The 20,717-nt window shown below is 40.7% G+C and overlaps 1 protein-coding gene across 1 annotated transcript; it reads left to right on the top strand.

The window, feature by feature from the left end:
* On the top strand, positions 1–19,685 carry mta2 (metastasis associated 1 family, member 2). The gene is made up of 18 exons (XM_017472740.2): positions 1–460; positions 6,370–6,437; positions 7,227–7,320; positions 11,435–11,552; positions 12,687–12,750; positions 12,901–13,018; positions 13,110–13,212; positions 14,398–14,497; positions 14,616–14,804; positions 14,949–15,023; positions 15,146–15,204; positions 15,474–15,574; positions 16,069–16,208; positions 16,303–16,531; positions 16,846–16,935; positions 17,228–17,346; positions 17,557–17,699; positions 17,874–19,685. Exons 1-18 carry the CDS (start codon positions 433–435, stop codon positions 18,025–18,027), a joined length of 1,992 nt encoding a protein of 663 aa, XP_017328229.2. The 5' UTR covers positions 1–432; the 3' UTR covers positions 18,028–19,685.
* The last annotated feature ends 1,032 nt before the right edge of the window (positions 19,686–20,717 follow it).

Below are 20,717 nucleotides of genomic sequence, written 5' to 3'. Positions count from 1 at the left end.
GAGGTGGAGGGGGGAGGAAGAGGAAGATGAAGCTGGAGCGGAGGATGGGAGGAAGAGTGGCGTGAGACACAGACACACAGGCTGTTAGCCGAGGACCTCGCGTACATGCGCGCGCGCGTGTGTGTATGTGAGTGTGTGCATGTGTGTATGTGTGTGTGTAAACCGGGACTTTTGGAGAGACTTCATTATCAGACCAAGACAAAGAGCCGCGTTTGAGACGTCCTGAGGCACACTGTAACGGAAAGTTGAAACTTTTCGGCGCCGCCACAGCTCGCGCTGCCGCGCCGGTCCCCGGCTTTGTCTCTACACAGCGGAGCGCGACGCTACATGCGGGAGTGAAAACCGACATCCGCTCGAGATTTTAATCACCAGAGGGGAAGCGGTCGCTGCGCGTTCGCTGGGAGGAGAGAGAGAAAGAGTGAGAGCGAGAGAATGGCGGCCAATATGTACCGTGTCGGAGGTGAGAAATTTCAAATATTGAAATTAGGCTTCTTACCCCCCTGTAGCAGGCTAATGCTATCTACTGTGGCTAGCACGGCCAGGCTGGCTGATTAATAGTTAGCTGGAGGATTCGTTAGCCTGAATGCTAACTAGCCTGTTAGCGCGTTTTCTCATTTGATGGGTAGCTCAGCTAGCATGTAGTATTTCCGCCTTCTCTACAATGGCCGGTCGGTTAGTTAGCTTGTTTAGCTATAGTCTGTTCCAGCTAGACTGCTGGAATAACCAGTAAAAGTTTTTGAAGGAAGCCGAACTAAAGTTTGAGAAGATATTGAGCAGTTTGCTGTGTGGTTTTGACGCTCTGTGATACTTTCACTGGGTCATGTGAGGGTTAGGGTTTACTTTGTGGAGTGTTTTGTATTTATTATTTTTTGTAGATAACGTCTGCAGACACTTCATACTTACTCATGTTCTGTTTAAGAGTTTATAAAAGTAAGTGAAGAAGCTGTGGAAGTGCAGTGTCTGGTTTATTTACATCCTGCAGACCTGGTGTTACTGAGCTTTGCTGTACATGATCATTAGTTTGCATCGACTCCGATTAGACTGTAGGGTTCTTTTTCTTCCCTGTTGTTCTGGATATTTTGAAGCCTGACTTGTTTTGAATGATGAAGGATTTATTATTGAGTGGAGAAAAAGAAAAGGCAGACATTCCTACACCCCTGATTCAGGAGCAGTTCTCAGGTGAAGCATGACCAGTGTGTGTATTGTGTTGTACTTCAGGTCATTTGTGAGCTGATTGAAAGTGTTCACGATCACAACAGGCTGTGTGTGTGTGTGTGTGTGTGTGTGTGTGTGTGTGTGTTCGTTCACTGGCTCAGTTACACAGTAGATAGATTTAATGTCGAGGGCTTCCTGTCTGACTGAAGCGTGTGTCCTGAGATGCACAGTTTATACAGAAGCCCTACGAGGAGGTGTGTGTGTGTGTGTGATAGAGTGTGTAATCAGCTCTCTCATATGTTAAAGGTTGCGGTTGCCATCCCCAGCTGTAAACGCCCCCGTTCCCCTTTTCGTGCCTGTCCATCTTTAATGAGGATGAAGAGACGATTCTTGTTTATAACTCTGACGGGGCGCTGTTACGAGACGTTTTGAACCATTTGTGAGCATTTGAACATTTCATTTAGGTCTGGATTGTCTGGATGTTGTCGTACACATGCTTACGTCATGAATGAAATGTCTGCTTGTGGTTATTATTATTTCGATGGCCGATTTGGACCTCTCTGAGTTCAGTCACGTGTGTGTGCTTTCTCTCCTGAGGCTCGTGGACATGCACTGTAGCTCAGAGGTGCTGCGATGGGGTGTTTATGTCCGACTTGAACTCCATCATGAGCCTGCCTCAGCCAAATGAGCCGCCTACTCGATCTACACACACACACACGCACACACATATATATATATACACACACGGAGAGTGTGTGCGCTCTATTGTCCGGGCCTCTTCATGTGTCACCTGAGTGCTCGTTGTCCCCGAGCATCCTTGAGGAAACCTGACAAAGGCTTGATAAATTATGGGATGAGACAATACCAAGTAGAGAGTCTCTATACGGTACAGAAAATGAGACTATGGCAAAAAAATTCAACCCTCTTGACATCACAGAATCCAGCACACTTAAAAATCAGATAAATAGTGTTGTTTGTAGAAGTTGATATTTCTGTTTTGTGTTTCTTTTTTAAATAGAGGAGTATTCTCCTACGTTACCGTATAAGACTTGGGTTTTCAATATGAAGATTTTTTGTGTGGGTTGTTTGGGTAGAAGAATCACAGCAACATGAACAATGCTTGGGCAATCTCTCACCCTAATTAGCACACACATACAAATCCTTGTACTCTTTAAGGCTAGAATTATACAAATGTGGATACTTTCTAACCTGGACTTGTTTCCCCGTCTCTTCCATTTACTTCATTTTTTTCTTTGACTACATTGAGAATCAATGGCCCTGGGTCACTGTTGCCACCTTGTGGAAGAACTAAATAGTGCATAAGAATTAAATGCCCAGGTGCCACCTGCGTGTGCTTAGAAAAATCGGGTGTCACACGTGCTGTACGCTGTTCCTAGCATCTGCGTAAAAAGTGAAACATACTTTGAGATAAAGTCCGCTTTGATTCACGTGAGTCAAATGTGAGTACAGCTAAAAGGTCTCCTTTACCAACAAACAGCACTGCAAAAGATCGCACAATTGCAGTTTTGCCAATTCAAGAAGTTTTCCGCAAATAAAGAGCACAAAAAACTCCGCAAGCTGCAGCACAAATTTTGAGAGAGAAAAAATCCGCAGCAAACTCAAGCGAAATCCCGTACAGCCCCGAGTGGATCTGTTCATTATGACAAAATGCAGATTACATACAATACAGCCAAATACAGACAAAAGATTCAAGCGTTTATTTGTGACCTGGCCTACTCCCTCCTTAGACTGTGCATTTAAATGACTAAATTAAAAAGTAAGAAATATTTGTACAGGACTGTGCAAAAAATGTGGGATGTACAAAATATGCAAGTACATTACGTGTAGTAACAATACAAATATGTGTAGTAATAAATACAAAATTGTTTGTATTGTAGTAACAATATGTTACGTGTAGTATCAATATAAAGTTTTCCAGTATCGGGGGGGGGAGTATTGTAAGTATACAAAGCTTACACTCACAGTTGGGTTTGTAGCGCCACGTTTGGAACCAAACACTACACAAAGCTGCCGTAAAAATATATTGTTGTCCAGTTAGCTACTTACATTCAGTAACAATAAATAAATAAAAAAGGTGTAAGGATTATGCAGGTGAGGTACGTGTTCTGTGACATCATTTCACCAAGCCGCTTAATAATATCATAATTTCTCCCAGCTCTACCTCATGTTTTCTCTATCAGTTTGTTACGTTTTTTTTATCTGGACAAATCCCGCCAGCGAAATATTGTTTGTGCGGATTTTATGTGTGTCCTTTTCTTTAAATTGATTTAAAAGTCGCATGTAAAGCTTTTGCAGGATTAACACGGATTAACACGTGACACACAATAATCACAGCTAGTTTTAATCTGTTAACAAATCACCTTGCAGTGTTTGGGGGAAGTGATCAGGAGTTCGAAAACTAGTTACGTGTTTGGTTTTTAAAATGTCCTGGACAACGTATAACCCTCCGTTAGTAATAAAATAGCATGGGATATATCCTTACACGCAATATCCTCAATAATTCTAATCAGTAAAACCAGTAACAGGGCTCTACCGGTAGCAGCACAAAGTGTCTTATAAGTGAAGCCGTACTTTTCTAGTTCATTATGGGTACAGAGTAATCAATATATAATGCAGAAATTCACAAAAATAAAGGAGTTTGTATCAGCTTTTGAAGGACCTTCAGGTGTAATAGATACAGTATGTATGGAAATGATGATAATATTTGACATGAGATTTTTCAGCTTTGTGGCCACTGCATGGCAGTGTAGCTACAGGCTCCTAACAAAACTTTCCAGCCGTGTGTGTGTGATGAAAGCAAGGGGTTGTATTTGTCTCGTGTTGAATGATGATAAGCCTACTGTAGACAGAATAGTGGTAATTGTGTTAACTGCTGTACTGTATACCTGCTATACTGTATACCAGGGAAAGGATCAAACCGTTAACACGGTCAGTTTGAGTGGACATCGCTGATTTCCTGACAGTCTGGCAGCTTTGGTTTTGGGGACATTTTTGTTCCAGATGAGATCTGTGAAGCAGCAATGAGTATGTACAAGTTATAGATATGCAGCTCTGTCTTTTCTCAGTATCCGTCACTGATGAAGAACAAAAGCGCTCCACTGTAGGTTGCTCCTATATGAAAAAGAAAACGACGTGGTTGATATTGTTGAATGGTTATGGGGGGAAAGCGAGTGGTGTGATGAAATCGACATGCACATGCAGGATGCTTCAGGGAACAGATGCGTTCGAATGCATCAGTCACACCTGGAGTTTGCACTCATTGAAATGAAGGTGAGATCAGGCAAACGGCACAATATTCAGAGGAGCTGGCGGTTTTTCAGAATTTGCGCAGATTTGGGCCAAGATGCACTGTTCAGACAAAGCCCTTTTATATTCATGTGCGTCGAACATGAGTACAGCGAAAAGGTGTCATTTACCAACAAACATCAAGGCGAAAGACCACGCAGAACAATTTCGTACAACTGCAGTTTCACCAATTCAACTTGTTTTTCTGAAAAAAAGCACAAAAAACTCCAAGTTGCATCGTGACTTTAAAAAAAAAAGCCACGGCAAGCGTTTGCAATCACAAAAGAACTCTGTGAAATCCTGTACGAACTGATTAAAGATAGATATGTGTTGCAAATGGGGCATGTTCCCACTACATGGTTAGACTTGACTCTGCTTGCTTTTTTGGGGCTTTCCACTGTGGCTAGTACCTGGTACCTTTTTTTTGTGCCACCTCGGTTGCGGTTCCGGCAAGCCGAGCCGATACTAAGTGTGAGCCACGCACTGAGAAAGTGGGGAATTCTCCTTAACGAGTGGTTCTCCACTGTGCCTGAATAAATGTGTCATTTAAAACATACTGTGTGTACGGTAATATTCTATTAATTGAAAATTATGTGTAATTTATCTCATTACAGATAAAATTACAACAAAGGTTTGTGTCTGCGATTTTAACATCTCACTTGTTACCGATTTCCAAACAGGCGTTTATCGAAGTCACTCCTCTCGGGGCTGAATCTAACTTTGAGCACTACGTCGGGTCTAGAACGCTGTTACTTTACATCTTTAATAGGGTCCATTTTTAGTGAACAGGAAAGGCGTTTGGAATACAGCCTGACCATGTATCTGTGCAGGGCTTCAATAATAGAATATTATTCCTGCATGAAGGTGAATGAAGATGGCATCCACGTTGAGGCGGCACTAAACTGCAGTGGAAAAGCAAGCAAAGTAAAGCGAGCAGAGTCGAGTCGAGCCGTAGCGTGCAGTGGAAAAGTGGCTTTGGACAAGGCTCTTAACCCTATCCGCTCCAGGGGTGCCGTATCAAGGCTGACCCTGCCCTCTTACCTTCCTTACACGCTGGGATATGTGAAAAAAGAATTTCACACTTATAATGTGTATATGTGACGTTCGAAGAAGAAGCTTTTGTTCATGAACCGTCAAATTATGCGGATCAGGTTTGAGCAAAAAAAATCTGTACTGTCCAATTTTGTTTCTGTGTTTCACTCAGATTCTCCACAGAGCAGTGCTGCTCTTCATGCAGTTGAAAGTGGAGGGTTTTTTTCTCGACGGAGATTAATTCTGCGTATAAATTAAGAGTTTAATTTATTATGTATTACTTGACTTCACAACTATGAGGTTATGACATGTATTACACCAAAAACTGTTCTCATCTACTTTCCGAAAGTACAGCCAGACTCCTATGTGCCTTAGTTACACACACACTCACACTCACTCTTCACTGTTCTGTGCGTGAAGGAGTTAGTCAGACAGACTCAGTAGTACTGAGTACTATTTAGGATTTTTCAGTACTCATTAGCTCTGAAATGTTTCGGTATTTGTATTTGGTCACCCATGTTCGGTACTTGGCCCTGCTTGGGGGTGATTTTTTTTTTTTTTAGCTCAGTAGGCAAATAATCCTGACGCATGTTAACAATCGAAATTAAACTACACTCATTGGACTGATGTGTTAAAGCTGTTATCTGTTTACCTGAATAGTAAGATGGTTGAAACAGAATGTTCAAAGAAGTGGCGTCTAAAACTTTTGGTATTGCCGGCTGTGTGACAAGAATATTTTTACGATTCTGCTGAACTAAAACGTCTGCTATTAATATTTGTGCTTTAAGAGCTCAGAGAAAGTGTATCGTACTCAAAATGCTGCTTTTGTTCCACTTATATTTTTCTCCCGTTTCACCCCCCCCCCCCTTTCTATAGATTACGTGTACTTTGAGAACTCGTCCAGTAATCCTTACCTGATCCGTCGAATAGAAGAACTCAACAAGGTGGGCCTGTTGTTATTAATGTTGTTGTTATTATTGTTGTTGTTGTTGTTGTCGTTATTATTATTATTATTATTATTATTATTATTATTGTTATACGTGTGAGCTACAGCATGGTAGTAGTGTACATTTATTACACAGCACGCCGAGTAGGTTGTGCTGGTGAGTCGAGGATCCTGCTGTACTGTAAAGAACGATAATATAATACTGCAATGCATTCAAATACGATGCCTTCCAGAATTATTGGCGCCCTTCGTGAAAATTAGCAAAAACTCGTTTAAAACACGCACTGGTCTTTTGAACTCAAACGTACCAGGATGTTGTATTTCATTTCGTCAAAGGGTCCTGGGGACTCGGAGGAAATGAAAAACAGTTGTTAGTATGACTTAAGGGTGTCAATAATCTTGTCATAAGTATTTCTAATGTGAATAATATTTGTGTTAAAACTAAGAGAAATAGCTTCTATTATTTGAGTAGAAATTATGGAGTTGTTGCTGATAACTCCCAAAGCAAGTGCGTTAGTGGGTGTTTGAACTTGTATCACCATCAAAGTGTATTAAAATAGTCTCAGTGTGTTTGGGCATTCTTTGATTCACGTAAAATGGATGACTTTTTTGCCTTTGTAAAAGCAAACCATTACTGTGTTCGCCTTTTCGTTAAATAAACCTTCTGTTTGTTGAACATGTATCTGAATGAGAACAGTAAGAACATTTGATCAGGGCTGGAGCCCATGTGGTGTTGGATAAATGGTAAGATCGGTCCAACCTTTTGTCTCTCAATTATCTCTTGCAGACGGCCAATGGAAACGTAGAAGCCAAGGTCGTGTGTCTCTTCAGGAGGAGAGATATATCTAGCAATCTCAACACTTTGGCTGACAGCAATGCCAGTAAGTCCACAACCTTTCCAGTCCTTTATTAATCCCCCTTTTATTTCATCCACTCAACATGCTTTGGAGAAAAAAAAACAGCTTCTTGAATCTTTCATCAGTTGCTTCGATCGCCAAATTCATGCAAAGACAGAGAACATACCTTTCACACTTGGAGATTGAATGTCTTTTGACTGAGCCTTTGCCCATTTTGATTAGGATCACTACATTTCAATGTTTAGGCAGTGATGTCCTTCAGTGGGATGACACGCCCAATTCTCCGTGCCTTTATTGCCCCCTTTAGACATCTCAAAATCATGCTGAAGCTATAGTGGTTACAAACCTGCTCTGCTCTCATGCACCAGTCGTAGCCAGTGACTTTTTACAACACCTACAGTCCAGTTGGTCCTGAATCTCGGCTTGAGCTTTAGGCGACACCTCTGTCATTAGTTCAGACCAGGCTTTTACTCCTGTTGTTGCTACACGGCCCCAATGTTTTAAATAAGCTGCTTCAATATATGGCTACACATCTTTACAGTTTCTCTTCACACCTCCCAATCAGCCCTCCCTCTTCTCGGTAGATTGCTGCCTCAGTCTCTTGGGATACCCGCGCCGGCTCGTGTTCACCCGTAACCCCTTCCCAATCAATTGCTGTTAAATTGCCACACGCAAGTGTACGCGTGAAATAGGCGTTAAATGTAACACTCTGTAACTGAGTGTACTTACTGACACCATGTTGGCACCGCTGTTGACACTCCCTTGGCAGCTGTTTTGCACGGTGCAGAACGAGAGCCTTGTGTGTTGGTGCTTAATAGTGGCATGTGCTCAGAATTGATCATTTGCCTTTTATATTTGTTGAAGTAATACACAACATGAGACTGCTAAATGGGTCAAAAGGAATCTTTTTATTGATTGACTGATTGAATAATTGCTTATAAATCCACACGCTTTTACAAGCTCTTCATGAGCAAGTGGTAGGATGGCTCAGTGGCTAAGGTTCTTACGGCTCTTAAGTTTAAATCCCAAGACTGTATGAGCCATTACTGGGCCTTCGAGCAAGAAACAGGACCTCTGAGCTGTGTGCTTAGATTGTGTCCTGTCCCAATTTTGAGTTGCTTAGGATTGGAGTGTCTGAGTGATGGGAAGCTGCTGAGTCTTATTTGAATGTGTATGATTGGCACATAGTTTTCACAATAATCCTGCATAGATTATGCAAACTGACAGCCTCAACTGAAGTGGCTGATTTTATCATTATTAATTTTTTTTTTTTAAAAATAACTATTGTTTTGAAAATAAAGTAATTCAGTAACATCAGTTCATTTGTGGTTCTCATTTGATTGTATACACTAGTCTTGCTGCGATAGTCGGTGTTATCGGTGCTGGGGCCGCGCAACCGATTATATCACTTGCCAACGCACTGTCGTTATGCCTTTTTATATTAATAATCATTTAGTTCAGTTAGAGAATGGACACTGCATTTAAAAACTGAACGCGTCTGCTCAGTTCAGCATGAGCCAAATGAGTCGGAGTCAAAGCACAAAGTGTTAGTTATTTATTTTATATTACAGCATGGTATATTCCACGCTTATTCGTTTTGTTAATAAAAGTTCTATGTTTAATATAATCGAGTTTGTCATTGTACTGTTTTGTACTAGTTGTGTTTTTCATGAAGAATAATTTCAAATCATCTGAATCTAAATTGAGATGTAAAGTAAGTCAGAATTTTTTATGTAGCATTAGGAACACATGTTTAGATTCATTGCACAGCTATAATTGGTTAATTACTATACTTTTAATATGAAATGGTATTAATGCTCACAGTAAGGTGTGTTTTATATTACACCTTTAAGTTTGATGGTAAAGAGAATGTTTGTTTGTCATGTTGTATCTGGTTATATCGCTATGGTGTGTTTACTCAGTGCGTGTAGAGGGTGTAGCGTTGACATCTCTGGGTGCTGAATCGGATGAAGTCTTTCAGAGTTGTATCTATTTGAATTTTATTCAATAGCTTCCTGTACAAAGTGTCATTTCTAGCTGTAGAGCCTGTATGAAGGCTACATTGTTGAAGCCAGGAAAGAATTTTAATGGGTTAATGGGCAAATCCAAAGACCGCTATCATTATAATAAAGTATGTCCAGTCATTCATGAGCATGTTGAATGACCGACAGTGCTTTGATTTGGCTCATTGGCAGGCCTACCAGTAATAGCACTTCTGTCTCGTTCCTAATAAAAGCTGCGTTATAGGCGTTTAGTAGAGGATTTAGCAAAGGATGGAGCAATGAGAGCGAAAGCCTAGTCACAGCCAGGACAGACTACTGTTCCAGGCATTTCTGTATAGATTTACTACTTTGTCTTACTAAACCCTTTGTGGTCACTGCTCTACTAATAGCATCAGGCTTATTCTTGTAAGGTTTTTAATGCCCTGTTCAGACATCTTGGGTGATCTAATGACCGATGGATCCATTCAGTTGCAAGGTTGCCAGATCAACCTCTGTCAAATTTAGACACAACAGTACTAGCTTATACCAGACTCAAACTCACATGAAGTGTTGATATTTAGCCATCAGGTGTATTATCTTAAATTTACTCATGGGAAGCTAAGATCAGTCGATACACGGCTTACTCATATTGGCTGATTTGCTGGCTGCTTGGAACATTTCGTGTACTTTAATAGTCCCACAATAAAAAGAGAGGAATGTAATGCTGCAGTCAACTAAACTTTTGACCTCTGCGCATTTGTGTGTTGTTTTTTTTTTTGTTTGTTTTTTTTTTGTTTTTTTTTTTTGTTTTTTTTGTTTTTGTCGTCGGTGTCCATGATTTTCCTCACTTTGCATCTCAATCCTTATGTGGACAGAATATGTTCAGAAGGTTCAAAAGGAATTTGAATCGGTGTGAAAACCCCGGTGACCAGGTGGGATGATGTCAGGGATGCATTTGGACACATTGCCATTCACACTACAAATGTAATGTGTGCACATGTATCCCAGACCACCTCCGCATGTGGTCTGAGTGATCGGCTCACAGTACGTGTTTAACCTTCTCATGCCTGTTCTTAGCGCTGTCCACTTGGTAATATCAAGAGTGAATGGGGCTTTAGTCTGCGCGGTTATTCAAGACCACAACTTCTCCTTCTCCTTTCTTATTTCCGTCATCCTTCAGACCCTGACCCCTTACCACCCCCGCCTCTCAACCAGCATGCACGCCCACTCATGCACACGGTCTGGGTTCTTGTGTGCCCTCCCTTGGCTTTGAGCCCACAGAGCCCCGGTGCTGCACACTTAACAAAAGAGCCTTCATGGCACTTGCAAGGCCCTGGCATAGAATGGGTTAACACTTGCTCATTTGTGTCTTTGTCTTGTCTGTGTGTGACTAGTGTGCCCTGCGTGAGACCGAGAGCTTACCGTTTATTTATATATATATATATATATATATATATATATATATAATGTATATGTATATGTATGTGTGTGTGTGTGTGTGTATATATATATGTGTGTGTGTGTGATATATATAATATGCATACACAGACGTGTGTGGTTAGTGGGGGATGGGCGCCTCAGGTTCCATGCACAGGGTTTCCCAGGAAAATCAGCAGGGTCTCGCTGGCCAAGGGGGTGGGGACACTGGAGTGGCAGGAGGCTCTGATAGAAAGGGGTGTGGTCTGATGTCCCGCCCATTCACTGTCGGGGTTTCCTTAGGCTGAGTGCAGGGGCGGAGTCCAGTCACATCCTCTGATACGCTCCTGACAGGTCTCGCCTCACTCAAGCATCCGCTTAGTAGATGAGAAATCATGAACCAATGAGTAAATCTCATAGAATAAAACCATTCAAAATTGTTTGTGATTTTTGCTGCTGTTTTTGCATCAGTTTTAATCAAGCCCACTGTGTGAGGCTCATTCGAATACGCGCATGTCATTGACGCTTTGTTGTTAGTATTGATTATATGTATTGTTAAGTTTCCTTTTTTGGATTTTCTGTATTGGCTTCCAGATTTGCAGGTCATTTTTTTAAAATAAATGTTCAATTAAATTAGTAAGTGAAAGTAAGTGAAACACTATTTGTGTGTGTGTGTGGGGGGGGGGGGGGGGGGGGGGTTTGGATTTTATTGATTTGTTTATTTATTTTTGCTTCCCCAGGAGACTTTGAGGAGGAGTCCAAGCAGCCACTAATCACTGATCAACAGAAACACCAGCTTAAACACAGAGAACTGTTCCTGTCCCGACAGTTTGAGTCTCTTCCTGCCACACACATACGGTGAATATCTTTCTTTCTCACACACGCCAGAAACTCATGCCATGAAAGTTTTCTTTCTTTTTTTTTTGTGCTGGAATGGTTTGCTTGCATAAGAACTATGTTGGACAGAATTTAACATGTTTTTCAGTAATACAACAGCAGTGAGGTAGAGGTGCCTGTCACTCATCCATTTCCCTTCTTCTTGCTACTGCTATCATCTCTCTTCTTGCGTGTCAGAATATTTGACAAATATCATTTAAGCAGTAGAAAATAATTTGTAGTTTACTTTAAAGCTGGCATGTATCTTTGCTTTTTTATTTATTTATTTATTTTTAATTATTTTGATTTACAAATTTTATTTCTAGTCCAAAATCAGCCTTCACCTGTGAACAATTCGGTGTTTATATTAAATGTACACCAGTGATGCACCGATACTAAATTTCTCAGCCGAAAGCGATAACCGATTATTCAGAGTGATATCAGCAAATACTGGTAGTTCTGCCTTTTATGCCTTCTTTTAAATTAATAATAATTTATTCCACAATTCTGTTAGAAATGTAATGGGGGGGGGGGACTCGTTGCCGTTTCACTGCTGCTCACTTCTGATGTAAAATTTTAAATCATTCCACACAAGAGACATCATCTTTACACACAGCTCCAAATCAGTGTGTTTTCCCGCCCTCTTTTGATTGACAGGATATAATCAGCCCTTATCATCGGTTGTTTTTAAACTATCGGCCGATGGCCCATGATGGAAAAAATAGCCTTTATCGTCCGATACATCGGTGCATCTCTAATATACACTCCATGCCCAAAAGTATGTGGGCATCTGACCATGACACCCCCCAAATATGTGCTTGTTGAGCATCCTGTTCCAAAGGCATGGCCTTAATATAGAGTTATTGCTGTTATAATAACCTCCACTCTTCTGGGAAGGCTTTCCACTAGATTTTGGAGCGAGGTTGGGCAGTGATGTCGGACGAGGAGGCCTGGTGTGCATTCAGCATTCCAGTTTTGTGTGTGTGTGTGTGTGTGTGTGTGTGTGTGTGTGTGTGAAATGTATACAGGAAAAAGGCTAATTCAAAGTATCCTAAGCAGGTTAATCATGTGATGTGTTTTCTAGTTTGTCTGACTTGTATTAGTGTTTCTTCGCAGAGGGAAATGTAACGTCACACTCCTGAACGAGACGGATGTTTTAACAGGCTATCTAGAGAGAGAGGTAAGATTTCATTTATTTTTAACAACGAAACTCTCAACCCTAGAAGACTCATTCCAAACAATGTGGGAATCCTACAAACAATCCGACTAGCATCGTACCATGATTAGCAGTTAGTTTAGTGGATCTGTTATGTGCTTCTGTGCTCTGCAGGACTGTTTCTTCTACTCGTTGGTGTTTGACCCGGTTCAGAAAACCCTGCTGGCTGACCAGGGTGAGATCAGGGTGGGCTCCAAATATCAAGCTGAGATTCCTGACAAATTGGCAGAAGGTGAGGAGCAAAGTTCTGTCGAATCGACGAGTATAACTTACTGTTGTAGCCAAGCATAACTTGACATAAACGCATTACTGTCCTATTAAAGGGGACTCGGACAATCGAGTACAAGAGAAACTGGAAACGAAGGTATGGGATCCAGATAACCAGCTGAAGGACTCTCAGATAGATCAGTTCCTGGTGGTGGCCCGGTGAGTCACAGCCTTCACACTCACCATCTGTTCCTCAATCTACTACATTTCATTTTTAAAATATTGAAGCAGTAAGGAGAAAATTGAGATGTAACCTTGTAATGACATTCCAGTGCAGCGCATTGTCGAATGCTGTATTATGAAATGCTCTGAATGATCACTGCGGTTTCACACTGTGTTGTGTGTAGTGTTATAGTGATAGGTTTGCAGTATTGTTTTATGAAAACTATTAAGTTGTTCAAGTAGGTGGTTAAGGGTGCTATAGTTACGTGGCTTCTACATGGGTCGAAATAGTTTCTCAGTACACTTAATATTGATTTAGGTTTTTTTTTCACTACTTCATATTACTTTTATATATTATAGTTATATTATTTTATACCACTTTACTACTTAATAATACTACTTAATATTGTGTTGGTTTGGTCAAGTTACAAGCTGAGCGTATTAGATTTTTAGTGACATTGTTAAGGCATTATTCACCCTTAAGAACACCGTGGGAAGTATTTGTTTCATTCATTTCATGGCAAGTATTGAACTACGATCGTTTAGCCCACAACATTTCTGGCGTATCTTGGATACTTGTTAAATCATTATTCAAAGTCATTAAAAAATATATACATTACCGGTCAAAAGTTTGGAGACACATGATTGAAATGTTTCTCTTGATCTTAAAAGCCTTTGATCTGAAGGTGTATGATTAAATGTTTGAAATCGGTGTTATAGACAATAATATAATTGTGCCAACATATTCATTTCTTTCATTAGAAAGTTAACATTTTATTTACAAAAATAAGTTTGTTTTTTTTCTTTAAAAGGATGACTTGAAGCAAAATATTCCAAAAAGCAGCCGTTAAGTGTCCAGTATAGGCAGGAACTCCTTTAATACTGTTTAAAAAGCATCTCAGGGCGAAAATGCCAAGAATACATTTCTGCAAATTCTAGGCAAAAAGGGGGTCTATATTGAAGATGCTAAAATATTAAGTCATGTAGATTTATTTTGGATTTTTTTATCACAACATAATTCCCAGAGTTCCATTTGTATTATTCCAGAGTTTTGATGACTATTATTATTATTGTTGTTGTTGTTGTTATAAAATGTTGGGGGAAAAATAAGGAATTGTGAATTCTTTAGAAGTGTGTCTAAACTTTTGACTGGTAGTGTATATCATGGTATTACCTTTGCAGGGCTGTGGGGACTTTTGCCCGTGCCTTAGACTGCAGCAGCTCCATCCGCCAGCCAAGTCTGCACATGAGTGCAGCAGCTGCCTCCAGAGACATCACCCTGGTGAGAGGACACGCGTGCATACACACACACACCTGAAGATGCTGTACACGCACACAATTCTGTTTCATATGCGTGTCTGATTCACGCAGCACATAATAGTCATATTTTCACTTCCCAGTTCCATGCCATGGACACACTGCAGAAGAACGGTTATGACTTGGCCAAGGCCATGTCCACACTGGTGCCGCAGGGCGGCCCTGTGCTCTGCCGTGACGAGATGGAAGAGTGGAGCGCCTCAGAAGCCATGTTATTTGAGGAAGCACTAGAGAAGTACGGAAAGGACTTCAATGACATTCGCCAGGACTTTGTGAGTTCACACGATCCTCCTACTTGTTTGCTTCACTTATCCTGTCCATATGGTATCAGAAAGTCTGAAAGGGATTTCCATTGGTACTGTGGTTCAATGCTTTTCATATTGTTGCCTGTTTATTCATTGGCTTTGTTTTCCTAGTTGCCTTGGAAGTCATTAGCCAGCGTTGTTCAGTTCTATTACATGTGGAAGACCACAGACCGTTATATCCAGCAGGTGAGCCTTCAGTATTGTCTGCTTTATTTTTTTTATTTGTCTTATTCTGTCCTGTTCTGTATGAACTGAATTCACTATGGCTCAGATATCAGCTTACTGTGTTTTTGGATCTTCAATTTCAGAAAAGACTGAAGGCTGCAGAAGCAGATAGTAAACTGAAACAGGTTTACATCCCCACCTAGTGAGTATTTACTGAAATAACACTAACCGTTTTTGGTAAAGTGAGTGTAGCGCCTGCTTGAATTGATCAATCTCATGTTTAGTCCGACTTGCCTAAGTATTTGATTTTCCTCCTCATCCACCTGTATGGAGTTTATTTGTGCTTATATATTTACATATTGCTGATGCAACACTTTAGTCTTGTCTGTTTTAAAAATATGTCGCTGCTCTAAACGAGATCTGAATTTGATCTTTTATTTGAAAACTGAATTGGAATTTTGTTGTAACCAGCACCAAGCCCAATCCTAACCAGATTATGGCTCCTGGTAACAAACCCGGGATGAACGGAGCTGCAGGCTTTCAAAAAGGCCTGTGCTGCGAGAGCTGCCATAGTGAGTACCAAATCATTGCAATCGCACTTTCTCTACTCTACCTTTTCACCGGTGTGTCAGATTTGTTGTAGACTTGTACTGCTTTATATTACAGCTGGATTATACTGGTTTTCTTCTTACCTTTTCATGTTTGAATTTGAAAAACCTCTCGCGTAATCTTCAAACTTACTGTGAAATGTCGGTTTTACATGCCGGCCTTCTAAATCCTTTTTAATATAAGGGTCAAGGTTTTCGACTTGACGTGCCATCTAGTGGATGTAACGTTTAAATCCTCCAGATTAGTCGAGTATGTGAACGATGCCGCTTGCGTTGCTTCTGCATGCACGTGCAAAGTAATGCGTCAAGCATAAACCTGCTTTTATCAGTGTTACTTACAGGTATTAGAACGTTCTGTAGTACTGTAAAATTAATATGTTCATGTTTACTGATGAGCTTAGGATTTTCTATTATGCATGTGTGCATTTAAAGTTGACATTTCCTCTGGTCCGCTGCAGCTGCTCAGTCGCCTCAGTGGTATGCTTGGGGTCCTCCTAACATGCAGTGTCGACTTTGCGCCTCCTGCTGGATTTACTGGAAGAAATATGGTGGGTTGAAGACACCCACTCAGTTAGAGGGCGCTACAAGAGCTGGCTCGGTATGCCATGTCTACCAATATTACTGTCATTTTAGGCGCGATCCAATATTGATCCTTTTCCCTAACTATGACCTCTCCTCTCGTCCTACGATAGGACGCACCCTCACGTAGTCACATGACTCGTCAGGAAGTGCAGGGCATGTCCCCGTTCACCAATAGCGCCGGTAGAGCCAAGCTTTTGGCGAAAAATCGGCAAACGTTTATTCTGCAGACCACCAAGCTGACCCGCATCGCCCGTCGGGTGTGCCAGGACATCCTGCAGTCACGTCGTGCTGCCCGCCGCCCTTATGCATCAATCAACGCCAATGCCGTCAAAGCAGAGTGTAAGTGTACCGCGTTCACCATGCTTCAGTCTCTGTACTGACACAAACAATGCAGAGTTTAAAACTTCGTGTGCTTCACTTCAGCCCTACAATCCTGTGGAAGTAGTGCATTAAATATTGATATCGCCACCGATCAAAGTTCATTATCGCCGTGATGGATTTACATCATAGTGATCTTATAGTGGGTGTCTGTCATGTTGATAATATTGTCTTTCAGTGAAGTGTCTTTCATATAACTCGTGCATAATTTCATCATTCAAATTCACAATACTGAGATTAACTGTTCAATATTGTTTTTTTTTTCTTTCCTTTAGGTATGATCAGACTCCCTAAAGTGGCAAAAAGTGCTATAAAGAACCGCCCTGTTCCGCGACCATCTCTCGTTAACATAGTCAAAGAATTGGGTGAGTTTCACCTGGGTATACAGCAGGAGTGTCCAATATTATCCGTAAAGGGTCGGTGTGGGTGCGGATTTTCATTTCAACCAAGCAGAAGCCACACCCAAGTCTATTAAAAGCCAAGATCAACTGATTAAGCAGGTGGAATCAGGTGTGGCTCCTGCTTTAACAGAATCAAAACCTGCGCCCACACCGGCCCTTTGCGGATAAGATTTGGACACCCTTGGTATGCACGAACCAGACATCTTTGGGGTTGGTAATGTGAGTGCTGTACTAAGTGTATGCTTCTGGTCTTCAGCTGTCCAGGCTCCCCTTAAACTCAAAGCTCCTAGAGGTGCTCCCACCCCAATCAACCGTAACCAGGCCAACCAACCCCGCAGTGCAACTGCCCTGCTTGGCAAGAGACCCTTCGAAAGTGTAAGCTCTCGTGTTCATTCTTTGTCTGTCTGTCTGTCTGTCTGTCTGTCTCTCTCTCTGTCTCTCTCTCTCTCTCTCTCTCTCTCTCTCTCTCTCTCTCTCTCTCTCTCTCTCTCTCACTCTCGGTGTGTCTGTCTGTCAGTCTGTCTGGTATGTCTTACACATGCTGCACCACTGAGCTTTTGACCATGCTCACACTATTTCCTTCAGGGGGGAGGCCATTCGTTCTCCACCAACGGGAGGCCCTTTATGAGCGGCATGAGGACGACCGCCCAATCCGTCATAAAGCGCCAGAGAGTCAGTCAGGCAGATGCCCCAAATCCTGTAGTCTTTGTGGCTACTAAAGAAACCAGGTGTGTTAAAGCAGTATTGTCCACACACGTGCACACACACGTGCACACACACACACACACACACACACACACACACACACACTTAACCAACTATGTCCATTTCAACTTGCTGCTCAAGTTTAAAAAAAAAAAAAAAAAAAAAAATCAACGTGCATGTGTATTTGTTTGTTTCAGGGCCCTGAGGAAACACCTTTCTCAGGGTGAGATGAGACGAGCAGCTAGGAAACCCAACATCCCTGTCAGAGTGAAACTTCCTCTGCCACCACGGCCAATTCCTGTCCCCGTTCTGCCCTCCAGCACCAGCGAGCCAATCGTGCTGGAGGACTGATGACATTTCTTTTAGGCTGCATCACCTCAAATCTCCCTATCTTTATGCCCCCCCCCCCCCCCCTTTATTCCCCACAAAAAAAAAGAAACCTGTGTGCTGTCTTCCCCTCTCATTTATCATAAGAAATATCCTTCCATTTTTTTGCCTGTCCATATCTATTTTCTATCATTTCTTATTCAATTTTTTCATATGGTCATTCAACCTGTGAGCTTTATAAAGAAACCGAGGAGCTTATGCCCCACATAATCACACAGCAGCACACATCAAGCTTTCATCATGGACTTCGTAGTGTTTTATTCCTATAGTATTGCACAGACACACACCTTCCTCCCCTTCCTTATCTTTTTTTAAAATGCCGAATATTTTTAACTGTGTAATTTAAATCTGATAATGCTCAACATGAAATGATGGTGATAAAGCACACTTTATTTTTGTCCTCCAGGTCTATCTTTATTTGTGTAAATATTAACATTTTTCAGGAGTGATATCTTTAATGCTGGTGTGGTAAGGGGGTGGGTTTTTTTTGGGAGGGGGGGTTCTGGCATGTCTCTTATTTGTTCTTTCTCTTTGTTTATACAAATTCAGTATGTAAGTGCTCCTTTTCTTCACACTTTAGTCAATCTAATGGTTGGAAAGCTGTAGTGTTTCTTTTAGTGGCTTTGTTCTATTTACCCCAATCTGAAGTGTCCCATTTGATTAATCCTTAAACGAGCTCAACTAGACCACAGGGCACAGGATGACACAGGGGCCAGCTCTACTCCACGTGACCTGGATCGGTGGATTGAAGTTCAGGACGGCTTTTATTTATGGCCCTCTTCTCCTCTCTTTTGTGTTTTTCTTGTTCAATATGTGATTTCTCATTTCTCTGCAATAAGAAATAATGACAAAAAAACCCACATTTGATGTACGCTGATGTGTCGTAGGCATCTATTTGAAATGTTTTCTAGGTGCAAACGGTGACAGGATGCTGAAGGCCCCTCTAAAGGTTAAAGGTGTTATAATGAATTGGTGGGAGGGAGCTGGGTGGGCTGAGGCTGGTCAGAGAAACCCTGTGGCAGCTTCTGGTTTTTCAGGGTTTTTTGTTGTTGGTTTTTTTTTTTTTTTTTTAAATAGCTTTTCTTACCAGTAAATGGTTGGTCTCAATCAGTTCAGCCTCTGCCTCATTTTTGGTCTTTTATTTCTTGCCCATTGTATCAATGAAATAATAAATAAAGCCATACAGTTTTCCGTTTTCCGTTATGTGTTTGCCAAGAGGGTCAGGACTTGATGTAATCCAGTGGCTTACTTACAAAATGGCGCTGGCTGGAAGGTAACATAGTGACTAGATAATGTAGTTAGGAAAATGAGAGAGAAAGGACATTTTCTTTGCCTATGATGTATGATTGGGTTCTTAGTAATGGCTCTAATAGGTTGTAGACTGCTTTGATATTGAATCATGTCCTCATTTATGGCTTCATTTGTGCTTCTTAATGAATGAATGAGTGGACGACTCATTCACCGGGTGATTTGTCAACCACTGAATGAGCTCTACACAATATTCCCTTGTACATTGTTTTTTTTTTTCCTTCTCCCTAGTCGTGGGGTTTTTGTAAGATTTCTTAAACTGAGCGTGCACTGCACACTAAAATTTAAAATAAACGTTGACCTGTCCACTGAAATGACTCGCCAGTTTTATATACAGGAAACTGGCTGTCTCCCAACCCACATACTGCACTGAATAATATCAATATGTATCGTTCACTGGCCCAACCATAGGGTTTATGAGTATGGCAATATGTGAATTGGGACGAGGCCAAATTTAATGCTTGAAGAGGAGCTGGGTGATATAATAGCCTAGGTTAACTATGAGATATATAAATAAATAATATTTTTATTTTGATGTATTTAATAGCTATTTTAAAGTGTAATGGGATATGCATATTGTCAGTGACTTTGACATCTGTATTTATTCAAGTGTGTATTTGTTAATGCATCTTGACAAGTCCTGCATCTTTGTGGTCAGACCATCCCCTTATGCTTCTCTAGCGGTCAGTATAATTGAGAAAGAAAATTAGGAAAGTTTTGTAAGAGATGAGACAATTTAAATATTTTATATATATATATATATATATATATATATATATATATATATATATATATATATATATATATATATATATATATATAGATAGATAGATAGATAGATAGATAAAGTATTAGGGTCTCATTTGCATTAAGCTGTAGTTTACAATTACAAATACAAAATTATAATGAATGTGTTATTTTTGTTTATGCTTTGGGTCTTTTATGGCTTTAATGTGTATTGTTGCCAGAAAATTGTACACTATATAAAAATCTTGTTGCTGCAGTGAGAAGCTCATAAATATATTCATAAATATATATTAAAGGCACAAATAATAATAGACAGACAAATTTATTCATCCCAGAGGGAAATTCACATAGTACAGCAGCACAGAGTTAGTAATTTAACAAATAAGAATAAATTATATATATAGTGTAAACATTGTAGATATAAGCAGTAGACTTAAGTGGAATTAAAGTGGCAATGCAAGGCAAACAGTGTCAAAAGTGTAAACATTAAACAGTGATTAAATGAACAGATGTATCTTTTTCATGTATATGCACAGCCACTTGTATTAATTTCCCTCTTTCTTGTATCCAGTCTACACAATACTGTATATCCATTCTAC

This window comes from Ictalurus punctatus, chromosome 7 (assembly GCF_001660625.3).
Source record: "Ictalurus punctatus breed USDA103 chromosome 7, Coco_2.0, whole genome shotgun sequence".
Lineage (NCBI taxonomy): Eukaryota > Metazoa > Chordata > Actinopteri > Siluriformes > Ictaluridae > Ictalurus > Ictalurus punctatus.
This window is presented reverse-complemented; position numbering and strand designations above follow the sequence as displayed.